The sequence below is a fragment of the Rhinatrema bivittatum genome, chromosome 3, assembly GCF_901001135.1.
Source record: "Rhinatrema bivittatum chromosome 3, aRhiBiv1.1, whole genome shotgun sequence".
Classification (NCBI taxonomy): domain Eukaryota; kingdom Metazoa; phylum Chordata; class Amphibia; order Gymnophiona; family Rhinatrematidae; genus Rhinatrema; species Rhinatrema bivittatum.
In genome coordinates, this window is record NC_042617.1 from 3,364,984 (window position 1) to 3,389,241 (window position 24,258).

Consider the following 24,258-nt stretch of genomic DNA (forward strand, 5'->3'; position numbering starts at 1 on the left):
CTCGTTTATTGTTTACTATTGGTTGGATGGGAGGTTTGGAGCGAGTGCAAAGTGAAGAACTAGGAGGTTCTCAGTGACCTGGAGAAGGACTGGGTGAACTGGTTTCACCAAACTGGTGACTCGTTACACATGTGCCTGTTTTAAAATATACTGAGTTCCATGCATAAAACAGGCACATGTGTAACGAGTCACCAGTTTGGTGAAACCAGTTCACCCAGTCCTTCTCCAGGAAGTCGCTATTTTTTTCATGCATAAAATATACACAAGTATGTTTTTAAAAAAGGTAGGAAAATTGTGCTTTCATTGCATTAGTAATATTTACACGTAAGGAAACATACATGCATATTTTAGTGTGTTCACATGCATGTATTTTATAATCTATACCTACCTACTATGTGCAGTTTATAAAATACTTTAGTATGTAGTATGGCTGTATATTGTTGCTGGTTTAGCAGATGGATTGTGACGTAATATTGCAGGATAGTTTTGGCACTTTTATGCAGCTTTTATGTTTTATGTTCTATTTTGATTGTTTTACTTATTTTATGTATTAATTGTTTTTAATTTTTGTATTTGTGTTTTTATTGAAGTGTTTGCGTTTTATTTATTTTTTGATGATATTGTCTGTTTCTTGTGATTTGCTTTGATGATTTGGACTATGCAGACTGTAAGTTTGGCAATAAAATAAATAGTAGATCTCCACGTAGCCATATATGCTTGAATATGGGCCCATCAAAGAGTAGTTTGAAAGTTACCCTCTGTATGCCAAGCATTCTTAGCTAACGCTGTAGTGTTTGCTTGCATTGTTTCAAGTCATTAATTCAGAGTCTTTAATGTAGAGGGGTATATAGGTTAGATATATATATATACATATGTAAATGCATATTAATTGTATGTAAATGCTGTAGAGTTTTCTAATTCTTGCTGCAATAGACTGGTGACATTGGAAGAATTCTTCTTTGTAGACGTCTCTGCTTTGTACAAAATAATTCATGTCCTTGTTTTTGCAGCTGTCAGAGTTGACTGAAGAAGCCCTGATCCAGCTGTCGGTACCTGTAGAGCTGGCACAGAAAGTTCTGCAGTTCCTGAACCAGCACTGCCAGGGCTTTACTTTGACGGACCTGCACAATTCCCACATCTACATCAGATACATCAGCCAAGGAGGCCCTGAGCAGGACTGCCTGAATGGGGTCATGACCTCTGCAGATTATACTGGACTGGGGAGCCCCTTGTCTGGAGTATCCAAGAAACCAAAGAAGGAAGCTCCTGCTGCTGACAACTTTCCTTTACCTCCTCCCACGGCAGAGAAAACAGACCTGGAGCTCTTCCAAGAGCTTTTCAAAGCAGAGGGATTTCAGCTTCCAGAGGTGGGGGAGGAGACAACCAAAGGTACAGGAGAGGAAAAACTTTATTTTAGAGCAAGAGATTTTGTATTAATTTTTATCATTATAAAAAGGGAGCAAAATCTTATCAACTGGAACCATATGAGTAGAAAATGCTTGTAACTGTATCTGTAATCTGTGCATCAGAAATATTTTCAACTGGAAAACACAAGTTTGGAAACAGTAAGACACAAGGGCCTGACAGGAGTCTTCCCAGGCTCAGGCTTCAGCTGGAGGTATTTCTAATTAAGATGCATTTTCTTCAGAAGTAGGTTCTCTTAAACCTAGCTGGTCAGTGCTTGCCACCCTTACTCTCAAAAATATGACCAATTAATTTATAATCAGCTGACTAGTCACCTATCGCTGAACCTATCATTAAAATCATCCATTGTACCTGAAGACTGGCGGGTGGCCAATGTAACCCCAATATTTAAAAAAGGCTCCAGGGACAAACCAGGTAACTATAGACCAGTGAGCCTGACTTCAGTGCTGGGAAAAATAGTGGAAACTATTCTCAAGATCAAAATTATAGAGCATATAGAAAGATATGATTTAATGGAACATAGTCAGCATGGATTTACCCAAGGGAAGTCTTGTCTAACAAATCTGCTTCATTTTTTTGAAGGGGTTAATAAACATGTGGATAAAGGTGAACCGGTAGATGTAGTGTATTTGGATTTTCAGAAGGCGTTTGACAAAGTCCCTCATGAGAGACTTCTACGAAAATTAAAAAGTCATGGGATAGGAGGCGATGTCCTTTCGTGGATTACAAACTGGTTAAAAGACAGGAAACAGAGAGTAGGACTAAATGGTCAATTTTCTCAGTGGAAAAGGGTAAACAGTGGAGTGCCTCAGGGATCTGTACTTGGACCGGTGCTTTTCAATATATATATATAAATGATCTGGAAAGGAATACGACGAGTGACGTTATCAAATTTGCGGATGATACAAAATTATTCAGAGTAGTTAAATCACAAGCAGACTGTGATACATTACAGGAGGACCTTGCAAGACTGGAAGATTGGGCATCCAAACGGCAGATGAAATTTAATGTGGACAAGTGCAAGGTGTTGCATATAGGGAAAAATAACTCTTGCTGTAGTTACACGTTGTTAGGTTCCATATTAAGAGCTACCACCCAAGAAAGAGATCTAGGCGTCATAGAGGGCCTAGGGCTCTCACTCCAATTATCTACCACAATAAACAAGACTGAAATTGCCTTCTTCAATTCGGACCATCTACAAATAGCTTTAGTCTACTCACCACCTGGAACTTTAGACACAGACCCTTCACCTCTAATTGAGTTCACAACAAAACATTGCAAACAGGACAAACCAGCTATTTTGATGGGAGATTTCAACTTACATGTAAATAACACACCACTAACTCATAACTGTGATATCCTTCTCTCAGCTCTCAACCACTTAGGCTTCAACCAGATAGTCAAAGATCCCACGCACAAAGCAGGACACACACTCGACCTGATCTTTCTCAACAATGGCATATCACCAACCAATAACCCTACCTGCGTCCCAGTCCCTTGGTCGGACCACCACGTCATCTCGGCAGAACTTCAAATTTCAGACCAGCCTCGTCCCATATATCCAGTAACCACTATACGTTACAGGAAACCCTGCCCCATAGACAATCTTAGTAACTTACTTTCCACAGAACTCGACCGACTGGATTTAACAGACGCATCCTCAGCTATTACCTCCTGGCTCAATATTACAAACAAGATTGCCGATCTTACCTGTCCCGCTACCACCAAATCCTTAAAACCACCCCAAGCAAAAAGACAACCGTGGTACACTCCAACACTCAAAACCCTCAAACAAGAACTCCGGAAAAAAGAAAACAGCTGGCGCAAATCTCCGTCCACCATCACAACGCGAATTTACAAATCCCATCTTAACACATACAGATTAGCCATCCTAAAAGCCAAAAAAGACTTCTTTGCAAAAAAAATTCACAACTTTGCACTGGACCCAAAAGCTCTATTCTCATTTGTATCTTCCCTAACAAAACCTACTCCTCCTAGCATTCCAGATGAACTAGCAGCAAACAAAGCTGAGGAACTAGCAATTTACTTTGACAAAAAGATCACCAACCTCCTCAAGCCTATCCTTACCCAACAAAAAACAGTACTACAGCTGACAACCACACCATTTATCAAAGAATACAGCCTTTCATCGTTCGAAACTCCTTCATCGTTAGAAATCGAACTTATCCTCAAGAAGCTCAAACCATCTTCCCATCCTCTGGATACTATACCCTCCAATCTTCTCCTAGCGACCCCAAACACCATTTCTAAACCCATATCAGACATCATCAACTGCTCCTTAATACAAGGAAAGGTCCCAGACCAACTCAAAATAGCAGTTTTGAAACCGTTACTAAAAAAACCAAACCTTTCAACGGATGACCCTGCAAATTTCCGACCTATCGCTAACCTTCCCCTTATTTCAAGAGTGATGGAAAGATTCGTCAACAAACAATTGTCGGAATACCTGGAGGATAACAACATTCTCTCCCCTTTCCAATTCGGCTTCAGGAAATCACAAAACACTGAAGCACTCCTAACATCGTTATCCGACACCATACTTCTTAATCTGGAAAAAAAACAACCTTACCTCCTCGCTCTTCTTGACCTATCCGCCGCATTCGACACAGTCAACCATACCATACTACTCGAGCGACTATCCGACATTGGAATTCAAGGAGAAGCACATAGCTGGTTCCAATCGTTCCTGGATAATAGATTCTACAAAGTAAAAATCAACAATGAAGAATCGCAACCTATCAAATCAACTCGAGGAGTACCACAAGGATCATCTCTCTCTCCTACGCTATTTAATATTTACTTGCTCCCACTCTGCCACTTACTCTCTAACCTCAAGCTAAAACACTATATTTTCGCTGATGACATTCAGATTCTCATGCCCATCACAGAATCACTACAAAAAACTTGGGCGCATTGGAATATCTGCTTACAAACCATCAACTCTCTCCTATCCAGCTTGAACCTCATACTTAACCCAAACAAGACAGAAATCCTCATCATCTCACCAGACGAAAATCACACCCTTACCAACTTTCAAAGCGTAACTCAATTCTCAAATCCAATCACTAACCTCTCCACCTCCGTCAGAGACCTGGGGGTGCGTCTTGACAACAAATTTAACCTAAAATCCTTTATAACCAACACAACTAAAGAATGCTATTACAAACTCCAAGTGCTGAAAAATCTCAAACCTCTTCTTCACTTCAGCGACTTCCGACTAGTAGTCCAGTCTTTAATTCTGTCTAAGCTGGACTACTGCAACTCTCTACTGCTAGGTCTCCCAGCTTTATCCACCAGACCATTACAGATGGTGCAGAATGCAGCAGCAAGGCTACTCACCAACACTAATAAAAGAGCCCACATAACACCTATTCTTTACAGCCTACACTGGCTTCCTATAAAAGCTAGAATCACCTACAAGACTCTATCAATGATCCACAAGGACATAATGGGCATCGCCCACCTAAATCTAAATTCGCTTCTCCGCCTTCACACGTCTCAAAGACCCATCAGGCACAACTACAAAGGTTCCTTATATGCTCCCCCGATCAAAACCACATTAACAAAACGAGCACTCTCAACAGCCGGACCCACACTCTGGAACTCACTACCGCCAGATCTACGCCAAGAGACCTGCCATCTAACTTTTAAGAAAAATCTAAAAACGTGGCTTTTCAGGCAAACATATACAGAATCACAAGTTTACTTAGACACCGGCCAAAAGAAAAATAGCTCAACACCAGATCCAGTTTCACCTTTACCCCCCATCAAGACTCAACTACGTCAGATCTGAACTTCTCACCTTAAAGACTTCTTAAAGACTTCTTAAAGACTTCTTCTCTGATTCATCTGTCTTCCTTAACTCATGGATTTCTCGCATACTTTGCACATCAACATGGTCTGTGCACCCTCAAATCTCAATTTAGTCTACCCTTTAATTTTTTTCTAGATATTTATTCTCGCTATAAACATGCCGAATATTTACCTACGTCCTGTTGACGAGTTACTATTATTATTATCTATGTAATATTTAATTTAATTTATTATTAATATCTATATGTTATAGGTTATATGCTAAATGCTATATGTTATACGTTATATGTTAAGAAACGCTGTTCCATGTAACGCCATTTGTGCGAAAGTTTTGTTATATGTAAACCGACCTGATTCGATACTTGTATTGAGAATGTCGGTATATAAAAATCCGAAATAAATAAATAATAAATAAATAGTAGATACTACATTGAAATCGTCGGCTCAGTGTGCTGCAGCAGTCAAAAAAGCAAATAGAATGTTAGGAATTATTAGGAAGGGAATGGTTAATAAAACAGAAAATGTCATAATGCCTCTATATCGCTCCATGGTGAGACCACACCTTGAATACTGTATACAATTCTGGTCGCCGTATCTCAAAAAAGATATAGTTGCAATGGAGAAGGTACAGAGAAGGGCAACCAAAATGATAAAGGGGATGGAACAGCTCCCCTATGAGGAAAGGCTGAAGAGGTTAGGGCTTTTCAGCTTGGAGAAGAGACGGCTGAGGGGGGATATCATAGAGGTCTTTAAGATCATGAGAGGTCTTGAACGAGTAGATGTGACTCGGTTATTTACACTTTCGAATAATAGAAGGACTAGGGGGCATTCCATGAAGTTAGCAAGTAGCACATTAAAGACTAATCGGAGAAAATTCTTTTTCACTCAACGCACAATAAAGCTCTGGAATTTGTTGCCAGAGGATGTGGTTAGTGCAGTTAGTGTAGCTGGGTTCAAAAAAGGTTTGGATAAGTTCTTGGAAGAGAAGTCCATTAACTGCTATTAATCAAGTTTACTTAGGGAATAGCCACTGCTATTAATTGCATCAGTAGCATGGGATCTTCTTGGTGTTTGGGTAATTGCCAGGTTCTTGTGGCCTGGTTTGGCCTCTGTTGGAAACAGGATGCTGGGCTTGATGGACCCTTGGTCTGATCCAGCATGGCAATTTCTTATGTTCTTATGTTCTTAACCTCTTACTGACTCCTGGTCTCGACAAAGGATTGGCCAGTTCACTTGTTTGAGGTTGACAACGTTCGGTGATGTCCACGGTTTCCACTAGAAGGCTTCTGTGGTTAAGGAACTGGTCTGTGGATGTTTGGTCTAAGTCTCAGCTGGGATCGCTACCGTTTAAGGGGAAGCTGCTTTTTGGAGAAGCTTTTTGGTGAAGCTTCTTGGAAAGACAAAAGGGCACAAGTTGCCAGAGGACAAGCCAAAGCTTGGCAAGGCTTTTCTGCGACAAGGCTTGTTTCCGGTCGAGCCAGCATCCCCATCAGTCTCGTCCTTTGGGTGGAGGTCAGAGACAAGGGGCTGGGAGGCAGCAGTCATGGAACCAGTCCTATCGAGGCCATAGACTGGTCAGAAATGGTTCCAGTCAGGGAGCCCCCGGTGCCAGGTCCTCCCAATGAAGCGAGACCAGCATGCTCCTCTGTTTTACGCATTGGAGGTTGGTTAACATCCTTTCTCGAGGAGTGGGCCAAGATCAGTAGGTCCTAAGCATGATAGAACACAGTTACGCTTTAGAATTTACTCGGCAGTTAAATGATTTGTTCATGAGGTCCCCTTGCACTTACGAGCAGAAAAAATGAGTGGTTCGGGAAACCATCTACGTCTGTTGGGGGCCATCATACCGATACCGGTGAAGGAATGGGGATCAGGAAGGTATTCCATTTATTTTGTAGTCCCAAAGGACGACGGCATCTTTCATCCAATTTTGGATTTAAAGAAGATGAATCTGGCGCTCAAGGTACTTCATTTTTGGATGGAAACGTTGAGGTCAGTGATAGCTGCAGTGCACAAGGGGGAGTTTTTGGCGTCTCTAGATTTGACCGAGGTCTTATCTCCACATTCCAATTCATCTGGACCATCAAAGGTTTCTTAGGTTCATGATCCTCGGAAATCATTTTTAGTTTTGTGCCCTGCCATTCCAGTTGGCAACATTGCTGAGGACCTTTACAAAAGTGATGGTGGTAGTAGTAGCAGCAGCTCTTTGGCAGGAGGGTGTCCTGGTCCACCCGTATTTAGACGACTGGTTGATTTGCACAAAGTCAAAGGACCTTTGTTATCAGTCAGTGACAGTAGTGCTGCAGCGCTTACAGTGCCTAGGCTGGGTTGTAAATTTCCCCAAAAGCCAGCTGGTGCCGTCTCAAGTTCTAGAGTTCCTGGGAGCACGCTTCAACACCAGGCTTAGGAGAGTTTTTCTCACCAAAAAGCAGATTGTCAAACTCTGGACAGATTGGCAGATCGCTAAGCAGTCCGCTTCCCAGGGTCTGAGATTATCTGCAGTTTCTTGGGTCTATGGCTTCCATTTTGGAATTGGTCCCTTGGGCTTTCGCTCATAGGTGACCTCTTCAGTCGGCCTTGCTCTCCAGGTGGAATTTAGTTTCGGAGCAATTTTATCTGCCACTGCCTCTTACGGAAAGTGCCAGGTTAGGTCTGGATTGGTCAGGACAATTTGAGCCGTGAGATGGCCTTGAAGGTTCTGAATTGGATCATGGTCACAACAGACACCAGCCTGTCTGGTTGGGGGGCTGTGTGTCAGGCTAAATTGGCGCAGGGACTTTGGTCTCCAGCGGATACATCATGGTCCGTCAACTATCTAGAGACTAGAGCAGTGCAGGCCTTTTTGACTCTTGTTCAGGGCAGGCCAGTGAGAGTATTATCAGACAATGCCAGTCAGGCAGTGATGCAGGAGGCCCAAGAGTTAGTCCACCGGGCAGAGCGCCACCTGGAGATGCTGACAGCTTCCCACATAGTGGGGTTGGACAATGTCCAGGTGGATTTCCTCAGTCGCCAACAGTTGGAACCCGGGGAGTGGAAGTTGTCAGAGGAAGCCATGTTACTGATTAGTTGCAGGTGGTGCATGCGTACCGTGTATGGATCTCAGGCAGCGCAGAAGAATGCCAAGGCTCCGAAGTTCTTCAGTCGAAGGAGAGAGCACGGGGCAGAAGGAGTCGATGACTTGGTCCTCCCGTGGCCACAGGGAATTTCCTATATGTGTTCCCGCCATGGCCCCTGGTAGGCAAAGTTTTGCGAAGGATAGAGCTTCATTCGGGGCAAGTCGGTTCTGGTGGCACCGGAATGGCCTTGATGGCCGTGGTTCGTGGATTTAGTCAATCTCGCAGTGGACGGCCCGCTATTTCTGGCTCATCTTCACAACCTGCTCCACCAGGGTCCTATATTTTTGGATCAGGCGGCTTCTCTCTCTCGTGGCTTCGCTTTTGAGAGAAAGCACCTGAGAGAAAAGGGGTATCTGGAGGACGTTGTTACCATTCTGTTACAACTCTCTGGGTGTGGAAGGTGTTCGAGATTTGGTGCAAGGAACAAAGTGTGGATCCTTTTCAAGCATCGGTGGCTCACATTTTGTCCTTTTTGCAGCAAGGGTTGGTAAAAGGTTTGGCTTTCAACTCGTTATGGGTCCAGGTGGCTGCCTTGGGATGCCTTAGGGGCAAGAGGCACGGTGTGTCTCTGGCAGCACATCCGGATGTGGTGCATTTTTTTTTACAAGGGGTCAAACATTTGCGTCCCATGGTGCAAAAAGCATGTCTTCCATGGTGCCTAAACGTGGTTAGTGCAGTTAGTATAGCTGTGTTTAAAAAAGGATTGGATAAGTTCTTGGAAGAGAAGTCCATTACCTGCTATTAAGTTCACTTAGATAATAGCCACTGCCATTAGCAATGGTAACATGGAATAGACTTAGTTTTCGGGTACTTGCCAGGTTCTTATGGCCTGGATTGGCCACTGTTGGAAACAGGATGCTGGGCTTGATGGACCCTTGGTCTGACCCAGTATGGCATGTTCTTATGTACTGTAACTTAACCTGGTATGTAAGTCCATCAGTATTGACCTGTACCCAAGCCAAGATGGAAAATAATACCAAAACTCAAAGTAACCTATTCCGCTTCTTCTGCCGAACAAGCAGGGGGAGGAGGAGAAAACTCTAAATCTGAACGAGCCTTACAACCAAATAAAAACAGCATGTACAGCAATCACCTGAGCCAAAAAATTAAACTGAAAGTACTTCAGATTATATACAAATAGCACAGATCGAGCGGACTCTCCAAACCCGGGTGGGTCTCTGGACTGATCTGTGGTACTACAGGAACAAAAATTAACAGATAAGAACCAATTTTCCTTTCCCTGTACATACCTAGATCAGTCCAGACTCCTGGGATGTACCAAAACTTCCCTAAACCGGGTGGGACTGCGAGAGTCCCGCTTAAGAACATAAGAACATGCCATACTGGGTCAGACCAAGGGTCCATCAAGCCCAGCATCCTGTTTCCAACAGTGGCCAATCCAGGCCATAAGAACCTGGCAAGTACCCAAAAACTAAGTCTATTCCATGTTACCGTTGCTAGTAATAGCGGTGGTTATTATCTAAGTCAACTTAATTAATAGCAGGTAATGGACTTCTCCTCCAAGAACTTATCCAATCCTTTTTTAAACACAGCTACACTAACTGAACTAACCATGTCCTCTGGCAACAAATTCCAGAGTTTAATTGTGCGTTGAGTGAAGAAGAACTTTCTCCGATTAGTTTTAAATGTGCCACATGCTAACTTCATGGAGTGCCCCCTAGTCTTTCTATTATCCGAAAGAGTAAATAACTGATTCACATCTACCCGTTCTAGACCTCTCATGATTTTAAACACCTCTATCATATCCCCCTCAGTCGTCTCTTCTCCAAGCTGAAAAGTCCTAACCTCTTTAGTCTTTCCTCATAGGGGAGCTGTTCCATTCCCCTTATCATTTTGGTCGCCCTTCTCTGTACCTTCTCCATCGCAATTATATCTTTTTTGAGATGCGGCGACCAGAATTGTACACAGTAGTATTCAAGGTGCGGTCTCACCATGGAGCGATACAGAGGCATTATGACATTTTCCGTTTTGTTCACCATTCCCTTTCTAATAATTCCCAACATTCTGTTTGCTTTTTTGACTGCCGCAGCACACTGAGCCGACGACTTCAATGTGTTATCCACTATGACACCTAGATCTCTTTCTTGGGTTGTAGCACCTAATATGGAACCCAACATTGTGTAACTATAGCATGGGTTGTTTTTCCCTATATGCATCACCTTGCACTTATCCACATTAAATTTCATCTGCCATTTGGATGCCCAATTTTCCAGTCTCACAAGGTCTTCCTGCAATTTATCACAATCTGCTTGTGATTTAACTACTCTGAACAATTTTGTGTCATCTGCAAATTTGATTATCTCACTCGTCGTATTTCTTTCCAGATCATTTATAAATATATTGAAAAGTAAGGGTCCCAATACAGATCCCTGAGGCAGTCCACTCCCTTCCACTGAGAAAATTGCCCATTCAATCCTACTCTCTGTTTCCTGTCTTTTAACCAGTTTGTAATCCACGAAAGGACATCGCCTCCTATCCCATGACTTTTTAATTTTCATAGAAGCCTCTCATGAGGAACTTTGTCAAACGCCTTCTGAAAATCCAAGTATACTATATCTACCGGTTCACCTTTATCCACATGTTTATTAACTCCTTCAACTTCTCCATCGCTCTGCCAACCTTCAAGCCTGTATCTGGAGTCTCCCGCTCCCGAAGTACTAACTCCTTCACTGACTTGTGGAAAGGAAACGTTTTGGTCGGCCCCCCTCAGGCACCGCATGACTAGATCCATTCCCTTGTGTTCTTAATCTGCTTGGGGCTCTTTAATACCTAGTTCATTAAGAGCACATGGTATTAAGGGCCACAGTTCCTCCCAACGGAAAAGGCGGACTACTTTCGGATCATCCCCCTCCACCGAGGGAGCTTGATCCTGTGCCTCATCTGGGTCCACGCCGTCCAAAAGAGGATCTACCCTGGATGGATCTGCCACCAGGGAATCTGAGCTATCATCAGCCTTCCCCTGGATCAACTGACAAGCCAACACTCTCCGAACTCTGGTTGCTCCGCCAGATCGAGAGAAGCGCAGTCTCTTGGCCTCAGCTGGCTCCTGCAGGTCCAGTGGCTTGGAATGGTGACATCAAGCTGCCCTTTTTGCCATAAGAACATAAGAAAATGCCATACTGGGTCAGACCAAGGGTCCATCAAGCCCAGCATCCTGTTTCCAACAGTGGCCAATCCAGGCCATAAGAACCTGGCAAGTACCCAAAAACTAAGTCTATTCCATGTAACCATTGCTAATGGCAGTGGCTATTCTCTAAGTGAACTTAATAGCAGGTAATGGACTTCTCCTCCAAGAACTTATCCAATCCTTTTTTAAACACAGCTATACTAACTGCACGAACCACATTCTCTGGCAACAAATTCCAGAGTTTAATTGTGCGTTGAGTAAAAAAGAACTTTCTCCGATTAGTTTTAAATGTGCCCCATGCTAACTTCATGGAGTGTCCCCTAGTCCTTCTACTATCCGAAAGAGTAAATAACCGATTCACATCTACCCGTTCTAGACCTCTCATGATTTTAAACACCTCTATCATATCCCCCCTCAGTCGTCTCTTCTCCAAGCTGAAAAGTCCTAACCTCTTTAGTCTTTCCTCATAGGGTAGTTGTTCCATTCCCCTTATCATTTTGGTAGCCCTTCTCTGTACCTTCTCCATCGCAATTATATCTTTTTTGAGATGCGGCGACCAGAATTGTACACAGTATTCAAGGTGCGGTCTCACCATGGAGCGATACAGAGGCATTATGACTTTTTCTGTTTTATTCATCATTCCTTTTCTAATAATTCCCAACATTCTGTTTGCTTTTTTGACTGCCGCAGCACACTGAACCGACGATTTCAATGTGTTATCCACTATGACACCTAGATCTCTTTCTTGGGTTGTAGCACCTAATATGGAACCCAACATCGTGTAATTATAGCATGGGTTATTTTTCCCTATATGCATCACCTTGCACTTATCCACATTAAATTTCATCTGCCATTTGGATGCCCAATTTTCCAGTCTCACAAGGTCTTCCTGCAATTTATCACAATCTGCTTGTGATTTAACTACTCTGCACAATTTTGTGTCATCTGCAAATTTGATTATCTCACTCGTCGTATTTCTTTCCAGATCATTTATAAATATATTGAACAGTAAGGGTCCCAATACAGATCCCTGAGGCACTCCACTGTCCACTCCCTTCCACTGAGAAAATTGCCCATTTAATCCTACTCTCTGTTTCCTGTCTTTTAGCCAGTTTGCAATCCACGAAAGGACATCGCCACCTATCCCATGACTTTTTACTTTTCCTAGAAGCCTCTCATGAGGAACTTTGTCAAACGCCTTCTGAAAATCCAAGTATACTATATCTACCGGTTCACCTTTATCCACATGTTTATTAACTCCTTCAAAAAAGTGAAGCAGATTTGTGAGGCAAGACTTGCCCTGGGTAAAGCCATGCTGACTTTGTTCCATTAAACCATGTCTTTCTATATGTTCTGTGATTTTGATGTTTAGAACACTTTCCACTATTTTTCCTGGCACTGAAGTCAGGCTAACCGGTCTGTAGTTTCCCGGATCGCCCCTGGAGCCCTTTTTAAATATTGGGGTTACATTTGCTATCCTCCAGTCTTCAGGTACAATGGATGATTTTAATGATAAGTTACAAATTTTTACTAATAGGTCTGAAATTTCATTTTTTAGTTCCTTCAGAACTCTGGGGTGTATACCATCCGGTCCAGGTGATTTACTACTCTTCAGTTTGTCAATCAGGCCTACCACATCTTCTAGGTTCACCGTGATTTGATTCAGTCCATCTGAATCATTACCCATGAAAACCTTCTCCATTACGGGTACCTCCCCAACATCCTCTTCAGTAAACTCCGAAGCAAAGAAATCATTTAGTCTTTCCGCGATGGCCTTATCTTCTCTAAGTGCCCCTTTAACCCCTCGATCATCTAACGGTCCAACTGACTCCCTCACAGGCTTTCTGCTTCGGATATATTTAAAAAGTTTTTACTGTGAGTTTTTGCCTCTACAGCCAACTTCTTTTCAAATTCTCTCTTAGCCTGTCTTATCAATGTCTTACATTTAACTTGCCAATGTTTATGCTTTATCCTATTTTCTTCTGTTGGATCCTTCTTCCAATTTTTGAATGAAGATCTTTTGGCTAAAATAGCTTCTTTCACCTCCCCTTTTAACCATGCCGGTAATCGTTTTGCCTTCTTTCCACCTTTCTTAATGTGTGGAATACATCTGGATTGTGCTTCTAGAATGGTATTTTTTAACAATGACCACGCCTCTTGGACATTTTTTACTTTTGTAGCTGCTCCTTTCAGTTTTTTTCTAACAATTTTTCTCATTTTATCAAAGTTTCCCTTTTGAAAGTTTAGCACGAGAGCCTTGGATTTGCACACTGTTCCTTTTCCAGTCATTAAATCAAATTTGATCATATTATGATCACTATTGCCAAGTGGCCCCACCACCGTTACCTCTCTCACCAAGTCCTGTGCTCCACTGAGAATTAGATCTAAAATTGCTTCCTCTCTCGTCGGTTCCTGAACCAATTGTTAGCAGAATGAAATCTGGGGGAAATCCACAGATTCTTGTGGACCCTGCTGCAGGAGGTCTTCCTCCTCAGCCCCTGGGGCTCTGTGGGCCTTCGATCAGCCGTCGACAGCGGTGGGGGCAGGGCAGCATCCCTGCAAGCCCTGTCAGACGCAGCAGCAAAGGTAGAGAAAATGGCCGCTGTTCCCTCCGAAATTGGGAAGGCACTGTCCGGCTGTTCGGCTTCCCCCACGGTAATCGGGGAGGATTGCTGCCTATCTGTGGCCCCCTGTGTGCTCCCCGATCTGCTTTCCCCTCTGGAGATGCAGCGGGAGCAAGTGCTGGCAAGGGAGAGACGCGGGTGTGTCCCCCCACTGCCGCCGCACACTGCCCGCCGCGAGGCATGGCGGCAGAAGAACCTCAGGAGCCTATCTTCTTTTTTTTTTACAAGTGAACCCCGGAGCTGACAACTGACCTCCAGCGTACCTGACGACCCACGGAACGCCGCGAAAGGAAAAGTACCCGACTGGTACAAGCAGCACGGGCAAACCAATGGAGAGGCTGCAGGCTCCGGCTGTCTACCTGAGGGAGGGGGGGAGGGAGGAGAGGGAACTGGCCCCACCAGTTATCTACTCCTCAGCGGGTGAAGGATCCAGGCAGAGCCAGGGGTTTCCAACCCCTCCCGCTCAGCAGCTCCTCCACCTGGAAGGATGGCCCCACCAGGAGGGCTAGATAGAAATTAACTCTAACACTATTCTTTTTATTTTTTTTTAATTCTTCTCAGATTGCAGTATTTGCAGTCAGAAATACTGGGGGACTGCAAGTGGCACACCAGGTTAAGTGACAGTGTCAGTCAAACTTCTCTGTCTCCATCTGCTGGAAGGGAGGCAAAACCCAGGAGTCTGGCCTGATCTGGGTACGTACAGGGAAGGTTATTTCTCAGCTCTGTATCCCTCACTGTGGAGTCCCCAGTCAGAATTTGTGTGATTTTCTTCTGGGTGCCTCTGCCATCTGCTGTAAGATACTGCTGCAAACTCCCTCCTTCAACTTTATTCCCTGTTTCAAGTGCCTCCAGAGCTTACATAAAAACTACCATACTGGGTCAGACCGAGGGTCCATGAAGCCCAGCATCCTGTTTCCAACAGCGGCCAATCCAGGTCACAAATACCTGGCAAGATCCCAAACATTAAATAGATCCTATGCTGCCATCATGCAGTGATAAACAGTGGTTATTTATTAAAGCTACATGCTTAGTAATAGTTTATGGACTTCTCCAGGAACTTGCCCAAATCCTTTTTTAATCCCAGCTACGCTAACTACCTTAATCACATCCTCCAGTAATAAATTCCAGAACTTAAGTCTGCATTCAGTGAACAAATATCTTCTCCAGTTTGTTTAAATGTGCTTCATAGCAATTTCATGGAGTGTCCCATGTTTACTTTATCCACTCCCCCCATACACACAAACAAAAATGCCACAAAATTCACTCGGTTGATCATTTACCAGTCAGGCAAAATAACTCAATCACTTCCTTTCCAGTATGTCAACTGGTGTGTATTTATTTTATTTATTTATTTGTTGAGTTTTATATACCGTCATTCGGTGAAGCCATCACAACGGTTTACAAGAGTCAAAGTGTATTTTCTTAACAATTGTGACTTAAGGTATAACAGGATGCAAGTTATAAACAAAAGTTAAAATTTATAGACCAGAAAAAATCATTTTAAGTGAGAAGGGTTTGCTTGGTGCTGGTTGGAGACAAGTTATTTTGTGGATTCATTTGGGATTTCCGTTGGGTGTTAGGATGTTGTGAAGTTTGATTGTCAATGTAGACTTTGTAAAACAGCCACGTTTTTAGATCTTTTTTGAAAGTTTTGAGGTTAGGTTGGGTTCTCAAATCTTTTGGGAGGGAGTTCCATATTTTAGGGAGGGCGATGGAAAAAGCTCTTTCTCTGGCTGTTGTCAAGTGAGCATCTTTGATGGGGGGGACTGTTAAGCGGCCTGTGTTGTTTGAACGTAAGTTTGTTTGGGAGTTCTGGGGGGATATGTTTAGACCAATTTGATTTTGATGTTCATTGTTTAGTAATTTATGTATGATGGTCATGGGTTTGTGTTCAATTCGGGCTTTAATTGGAAGCCAGTGTAGTGAAATCAGTATAGGCCTTATATAGTTTTATAAATATATAGTTATGCAGTATAGGTGTACTGGACAATTGTGATTGCTGTTGGATATATTAATTCAGGTCTTCCCAAAGTGTGGACCCTGATCCTAATTGGGGTGGTGAGAGCCTGAAGCAGCCGTGCTCTTCAGGCAAAGTCACCCAGGGCTTGTGAGGGACCGCGTGCTCAGTGCCCTGCCCTCTGTGGTAAGAGGTGCGAGCAGGGGCCGAGACCCACCATGAGGCGAAGGTGGTGGCTGGGTTGCTGGATCAGATGCTCTACCATTGAACCTGCCCAAAAGAAAGAGATTGTTATCCACCACTGGCCTGAGGCCCAAACATAATCCAGGCTAATGTTTTGGGGGTGAAAGGGTTTGCGGTGAGACGACAGCTGCAGAAAGAGTTTGAGAAGGGAATGGACTGAGTGTGGGAGTTTCAGAAGTGGGGTCAGCTGTAAAGGTTATGTTCAAGAGGGGGGATCAGCTGGAGATGGGGTGGGGTAGAGGTAGTGAGAGAATGTGACAAGGGATGCCACAGGATCAACTGGGTCAGACCAAGGGTCCATCAAGCCCAGCATCCTGTCTCCAACAGAGGCCAAACCAGGCCACAAGAACCTGGCAAGTACTCAAGCACTAAGAAGATCCCATGCTACTGATACCAGTAGTAGCAGAGGCCATTCTCTAAGTCAACTTGATTACTAGCAGTTAATGGACTTCTCCAGGAAGTTGTTCAGACTTTATGAGAGAAGGGAATGAGAAGAGACTGGGGATGGAGAGCAGAAGGGGATAGGCTGGGGGGTGAGATAAAATGGATGAAGCATGTCTCCTTAGCGGTGTTGGTAACAGAGTGGGGCAGACTGAATTGTCCAGTTGGTGCTTTTTGCCAACATTTGTTGCATTGCTGGGAGAAGGGAAGAGAGAAGAGGCTGGGGGGATGAGCTGGAGGTGAGAGGACCTGGAGATTGTAAAACAGGAGATCAAGAGAAGGGATTAACTGAAGGGGGGGGGGTGGTTGTGAAGGGTGTGATTTTTGGAGGGACCTCTCACTAACTTGTTTGTTGTTTTGGATCACATTGGTAAAAGTTTGGGAAGTCCAGTTGGTAATTGATTGGTTCAGTATGTTGGTTTGTGGCTGAGTTGCAGAATTAGTAATGAGACAGTTGCATTGATTTGTCTACTGAAAAATGAATGTGCTGATGTTAAACGTTTTACATGATTGGTGTATTCAACAGTAATCTCTGGTATAAAGGGAACAGGGAATTCTCTGGTGAAGCTTGTTGATCTGGTGCGAACGTCCAGCTCGGGTGTCGAGCTGCAGTTGGCTGGACTTGGACTGATCATCAGACTCTTGGAGGCAGTGCAAGGCTCTGAGCTACGCCTCATCAAAACGGACAGCGGACTCTCTGCCAGGTTAGTTCACGCTTTTAGTCTCTACTCGTTCTACAGTCTCCATCCAGTCTGCCCATCAGGTTTTGCTCCGTGCAGGTTGCCTCCAAGCAGAAAAGTAGCGCTGATGTGTAATAGAAAAGTTACCCCATTTCTTCTTTTCCGTTCTCTAGCCAGCGGGGATCCTCACAAAGGCATGAGTAAAGCACAGAGGATCCCCGCTGACTAGAGAACGGAAAAGAAGAAATGGAATAACTTTTCTATTGTACCTAAACCTTACATTTCTATGTGAAGGTGGCCTGCATGGAGTTGCAGTTGCTACTACTTTTAATAGAAAGCTTGGGGGTTACCTGTACAGAGCAGCAGATACTACAACCCTAAAAAACTTGCTGTGTAACTCATGGCTGTGAAGCATTATGGAAGGAAGGCTGCTGCGTGTATTTATTGTATTTAAATACAATAAACACTGGCAAAAGACGTGACGGGCTATACAGCAATGAAGTTATAATATGGGTGATGAAATAAATGTTGTGAGAAGGCTGTTACAGAAAGAGGAGTCTCTGATTTGTGGTTGGGGTTCCTAGGGATAAGGTGGTGAAGATGCTGGTGGAGCTGCTCACCAGTCAGATGAAGGAGAAGATGCTGCTGGTGATGACTTTGCGTGCAGTCTACATTCTGATGTCCAGGTACAACTGGAAGGTTCTCTTTGCCACCGAGGGAGGCGTGCGGGCGGTGCTGGCCTGCATGCAGGAGCACTCCATGTCCCTCTTGCTGCAGCAGGCTGGCCTGGCGGTAAGTCTGATCTTCACATGGTATGGCAGTAGTGCTTAGCATAAGATCATCAGTGAAGACACAGATTGCAATAGACATCTCTGGGGCTCAGGAGCACTGTCTTTGAGGATGTAGAGATAGCAGGGTGACAGCACATTCCCTGCTATTTCCTCTTTCCTGTTCTTATGCACATAGAGGGACTGTACTGGGGCTGTTGGTTAAAGCTCATGCACTTGTATTTGGGACAATCATATGCAGGAACGTTATGGGGAGAGGAAGGAAGAGACAGGGAATTCGTTCTGAGCACTGGGGGTTCATTGACGCAGCCTCTCGGATGACCTTTGACACGGTGGTTTTCTTCCTCTCTCTCAGGTGCTGAAGGTGTTAACTAGAGTTGGCAATTTCGAGCTGCATGGTTGCAGCAGGCCCAACGCCCTCAATCATTCAGACACTCAAATGATTCAGGAGATTTTTGCCAGCATTGGCTCAGCTGCTAGCAAGGGCTCGGATAACCTCCTCTGCACCATCCCAGCAGCCATTGAGAAGATGCTGAGCACCCCTGGGTAAGGGCAGCTCTGTAATGTGTAACCTCAGTGTTAGAGAAAGGCTTCTGCTGTACAGACTCCTGACTGCTGTGCCTGTGCTTCTGGTTAACCTACAACAAACACCGTTCCAACATCAGCGCTGCTTGTGATATTCCTCTTCCATTCCTGATCCTTTCCTGCTTATTTTCTGGGGAGATGAACCATCTGCTAATGTTTCATGACACAAGCAGGTGACTGTGTGAGGAAAATTATTTTACCCCTGGTGCTTCCATGCAATACACAGTGATCTCTTGCAGTCTGTGTAGGGGTGGTGGGGTTACTGATCTGCTCCATGCATCTCCCTACCAGGGGCTCCTCCATAGAATAGAGTGTGTGTGTGTGTGTGTGTGTGCTACTAATCTTGTCCTGTGTCTCTCCCCTCTAGCTACTTTTCTGTGATACACACTGATCTCTTGCAGTCTGTGTTGGGGTAGTGGGGTTACTGATCTGCTCCCATGTATCTCCCTCCCAGGGGCTCCTCCATAGAATAGAGTGTGTGTGTGTGTGTGTGTGTGTGTGTGTGTGTGTTTGTTACTAATCTTGTCCTGTATCTCTCCCCTCTAGCTACTTTTCTGTGATACACACTGATCTCTTGCAGTCTGTGTTGGGGTAGTGGGGTTACTGATCTGCTCCATGCATCTCCCTCCCAGGGGCTCCTCCATAGAATAGAGTGTGTGTGTGTGTGTGTTTGTGTGTGTTACTAATCTTGTCCTGTGTCTCTCCCCTCTAGCTGTTTTTCTGTGATACACAGTGATCTCTTGCAGTCTGTGTAGGGGTAGTGGGGTTACTGATCTGCTCCATGTATCTCCCTCTCTGGTGCTCCTCCATTATGCAGTTTGTGTGTTAATAATCTTGTCCTGTGTCTCTCCTCTCCAGCTGTTCTTCTGCAGTACAGAATGGCCTCCTGGTGGTGAGCATGCTGATTAATAATCACAAGACCCTGGCAGAGCAGCTTGTTAGCTGTGATATCTATTCACTTTTGGAGAACTGCTGTGATAACTCTAGCTCCCAACATAAGATGCTTGCTCTGATTGTCAAGAACCGTCTGTCGGAGCACAAGCTGCCAGTTGACACGGAGAAGACAGGCACGGATGTATCTGGTGAGGGCTGCATGTCACTTCCTGGTCTCTCCTCTCTGAGAACAAGGTGGGAGGGAGAGGATCCCCCAGAGTACAGCAAAAATGTGGTATTGCAATGAGGTGCTGTGGCATCTTCCTTGGGGTTATAAAGGAGGATCTTTTACTTGAAAGGTGCAAGGGCACTAATTGGGACACCACTTCAGATGTGATTCGAATATTCTGGGATATCTACTATGTCTCAGAATGAGGAAAATTTATCTGGAATAAAACATAAAGTTGATAAGAGGCAAGATAAGTGAATTGAATCTTATGAAGTTTGTAGATGTCGGACGTCATTTTATTTATTTATTTATGTATTTGGATTTTTGTATTACACTTTTTAGCACTTCAATGAGGAACAAAATAAGCTGTCAGCCCTACCTCCAGTTGTTCAGCCATGAGACCATCCTGTTTATTTGATGATGCAAATCTGTGATTGGGGAGGTAGAAAGACATCATAGAGCAATGTATATTTCAAACTCTGACCCAGGCTCTGGATCTATACTCATTGCAGCTTTTCTGGGGAGGAGAGAGGAACACAGTATGTGGCAGCATTTTATTGCTGACTCTGGAATCTGTGTGGCTTTAAGGAGATTTGAGCTGACTAGTACCCACACCCCCATGTCATTCATGCTGTGATCACAGAGATGCATGATAGTAGCAGGTACTGTGCAACTCAGAGGGACTGAGAGCCACATGGAACAGTCAGGAGATGGCAGGAATGTTATAGGGGAAAAAGAGTGAATAATTGGGGGGAGGTGATGGAGAATGAGCAGAGAGGACTAGGATCAGAGGGATGTGTGAGTGAGAAATGGGATTGGGGTGGACGGTGGGTGAGAGTGAGCAGTGAATGGTGGGGAAGGAGGTGTGAGGTAAGAGTGAACAAGGGGGGTGGCGAAGAGAATAAGCAGTGGGGGCAGGAGTGAGAGTGTAAACAATAGAGTCTGAGGAAGGCAGGAGTTAAAGAATGAGCAATGGAGGCTGGGGAAGGGGAGAGAGTGCCAAGTGGGGAATGGAGAATGAGAGTGAGCAATGAAGGATGGGGGAGAAGGGTTGGGAGCCAGGTGATGGGGTCTGGGGAGGGAGTTGGGGTGAGAGTGAATGACAGTCTGAAGGAGGAGGGTTGTGAGCATGGGCACGGGGGGGAGTTGGGATAAGAGGAGAAGAGAGTGAATGGTGGGATTCTGGCGAGAGTGAGCAGTGGGGGCTAAAACTTCTCAGACACGTAAAACCTTATCTTGAACCAAATGACTTTTGATTCATACTGCAATCATTATTATTTTCAAGTATGGACTATTGCAACTCCCTACTAATTGGTTTTCCCAAATAAATTATATGCCCATTAAAAATTATTCCAAATACAGCTGCGAGACTATTGGACTGTTAGATGATCGAGGGGTTAAAGGGGCACTTGGAGAAGATAAGGCCAACGCAGAAAGATTAAATGATTTCTTTGCTTCAGTGTTTACTGAAGAGGATGTTGGGAAGGGACCCGTAATGGAGAAGGTTTTCATGGGTAATGATTCAGATGGACTGAATCAAATCACAGTGAACCTAGAAGATGTGGTAGACCTGATTGACAAACTGAAGAGTAGTAAATCACCCGGACCGGATGGTATACACCCCAGAGTTCTGAAGGAACTAAAAAATGAAATTTCAGACCTATTAGTAAAAATTTGTAACCTATCATTAAAATCATCCATTTCCTCGTGTGTAGCAGATGGACTCAGGACCAATGGGTATAGTGTACTCCTGATAGCAGTTGGAGACTGATCAGATTTCAATCTGACGTCAGCCCCTAGTACCATATACCCCTGCAGGAAGTGCAGCTCTTCAGTATTTTCCGTCTCCATAGCAGTTGGGGACTATCTGCACGCTCTCACAGCGTTAGAACCAAATCCACGAAGAAAACCCAAAATTGAAGAAAATCCTACCTCTGAAGACTAGCCCTGCTCTTCTGCGGTGATACCCTCAGGTCCCTCCCCCAGTTGAGATTTCCCGAGGTGATTTCCGTAGTCCCTCGGAAGTGAGCCTCGGTCCAGCAGCCGAATCGCGGCGAGGACCTAGCCCCTGATCCCGGGCGTGGCTAAGAGGCAGCGGGTGCACCCTCGAGTGTGGCAGTGAAGGTATTTGCCCTCTCCCTCCGCAGCCTGAGACTGCCCAGAACGAAACTGGGAAGCGCCAAAGACAAGGTAAGGTAGAAATCTTTAGCGTTGACTCCGGTCTCCGAGGTTCGAGGAGTCGCACAGGTCGCCGACCAGGAGCAGTGCCGCCGGGTTGATCCGCGGCTAGTTCAAAGGGTCTTCCCACGTGGAGACCTTCCGAGGTGGTCGCCATACTGCCCGCGTGGTTGCCGTCACCATCTTGTCCCTATTCGCCGCTCCGTTCGTCGACCGAGTGCTCCAGTCTCGCTAGGCGCACAAGTTACATGTGCACATAAAGTTACACGCACATAATCCTTGTGCGCACAAGATATATCCGCCTACCTGGCTAAGCGCATAACCATGACTTGGGTGCACAACTGCACGCACAACCAACACGCACATCTTAGACGCACCGCAGCGCATAAGAGTTTACGCGCCGATAGCCATGGCACCACCGGAAACGGAGATAAAGGCTCAAGGCCTCTGCCCAGCGTGCCATATCAGAGCTGCACAAAGCGAGGAGGCCAACGCCGTGTGCGCTCACTGCGGGGAGGCCCTGGGAGATCCAGCCCAGGGCCAGTCCCACCCAGGGCCGAGTAATAGCTCCTCAGTGGGTATTCCGGATCTAGTAAATCCCAGCGGGACACCCCCACAGACGGGGACCCCCAGGGAGTCAACACCCCTTAGCTTGGATCCAGGGTCTATCTCATGGGTGGAGTTCTTCAAAAGGCTACACACTTTTGTTCACATGCAAATGGAACCTCCGGCTGATCATCCACATCTTCCGCCAGAAAACCTTTGTGCACCAGGCCCCTCGAGGCCTAGACAAAGGTTTCCACCGCCCAGAAGCCCCACCTATGGGGACACGGACAACTCTGAAGAGGAAGCAGAGCCCCTAGAAGAGGGGGAACTCCCCCCGGGGACAGAGCCTCACCGAACCATGAGACGCTTCTTCACCAAGGACGAGCTGCCTGACCTAGTCATCCACAGCTTGAAGTAGCTCGGTATCCCGGGCGCAGATGCTTCGGGGGAGCCTAAGCCAAACCCCCTGCTAGAGGGCCTCCGACAGACCTCCCGCCACTTCCCTCTGTTACAAACCGTCCAGCAGCTAATTGACCTGTAATGGAGTGCTCCAGAGTCCACATTCAAAGGGTGACGAGCCATGGCGGCCAAGTACCCCCTGGATCCGGCGGCCAAAGACCTTCTGACATGCCCAAGAGTGGATGCCATGGTCTGCACGGTCTCGAAGCGCACTACTATCCCAGTGGAGGGAGGAGCAGCGCTCAAAGATGCTCATGACCGGCGCCTGGAATCCATCCTTAAACAGTCTTTTAACGTAGCTGCTATGTCCCTACAAATAGCGGCCTGTTGCACCGTAGTGACATGTGCCTGCTTATCTCATACCAGGAGCAACACCCAGGGAGAGGCCTTGGAACCAGCAGTATCATTCCTTGCGGACGCTGCTTCCGATCTGGTGCGCACAGCGGCCAGAGGAGTGTCATCTGCGGTGGCGGCCAGGAGACAACTCTGGCTTCGAAGCTGGTCAGCCGACGCATCTTCCAAAACTCGCCTCACAAGGATGCCCTTCAAAGGATCCCTTCTGTTCGGCAGCGAGCTAGAGAAACTGGCCAACAAATGGGGCGAGTCCCCATTTGCCGTGCCTACCGGAGGACAGGACTAAGAGAAACCAGCGACCCTTTCCTCGGTCCTCCAGGGGCAGAAGTTCACAGCGCTTCAATCCATACAGAATCAACTATCAAGCGCCCCTCCCGGCGGGCAGGAACCAGTCCTTTCGGAACAAGCACAACAAGAGGGGAACCAGCTCGGGTACAGGCCCCAGCCGTACCCCACAATGAGATTCAGCCGACCGTCCAAGGGAAGAAGCCATAGGGGGCAGATTAGCCCGATTCTACCTCAGATGGGTCAAGATAACTTCAGACAAGTGAGTCATAGCCATCATTCGGGAGGGGTACTACCTGGATTTCCTGTGAACCCCTCCGGACATGTTCGTGGAGTCCCCCTGCCATGACCTCTCCAAGAGGGCGGCAGGGGAAGCTACTCTGACCAGACTACTGGCCCTCAAGGCCATAACCCCAGTGCCTCCACAAGAAATAAATACTGGGCATTATTCCATTTATTTTATCGTCCCCAAGAAAGAGGGGACGTTCAGGGT

General features: G+C 45.5%; 1 protein-coding gene across 1 annotated transcript in view; it reads left to right on the forward strand.

The window, feature by feature from the left end:
* The window catches only part of LOC115086658 (cullin-9-like), a 582,584-nt gene that overhangs the window by 90,438 nt on the left and 467,888 nt on the right, over window positions 1-24,258 (forward strand). The window contains exons 7-11 of the mRNA XM_029592817.1: window positions 1,011-1,389; window positions 17,315-17,492; window positions 18,053-18,260; window positions 18,612-18,802; window positions 19,700-19,923. Coding sequence (XP_029448677.1) covers window positions 1,011-1,389; window positions 17,315-17,492; window positions 18,053-18,260; window positions 18,612-18,802; window positions 19,700-19,923 — 1,180 coding nt within the window. The remainder of the gene's footprint in view (window positions 1-1,010; window positions 1,390-17,314; window positions 17,493-18,052; window positions 18,261-18,611; window positions 18,803-19,699; window positions 19,924-24,258) is intronic.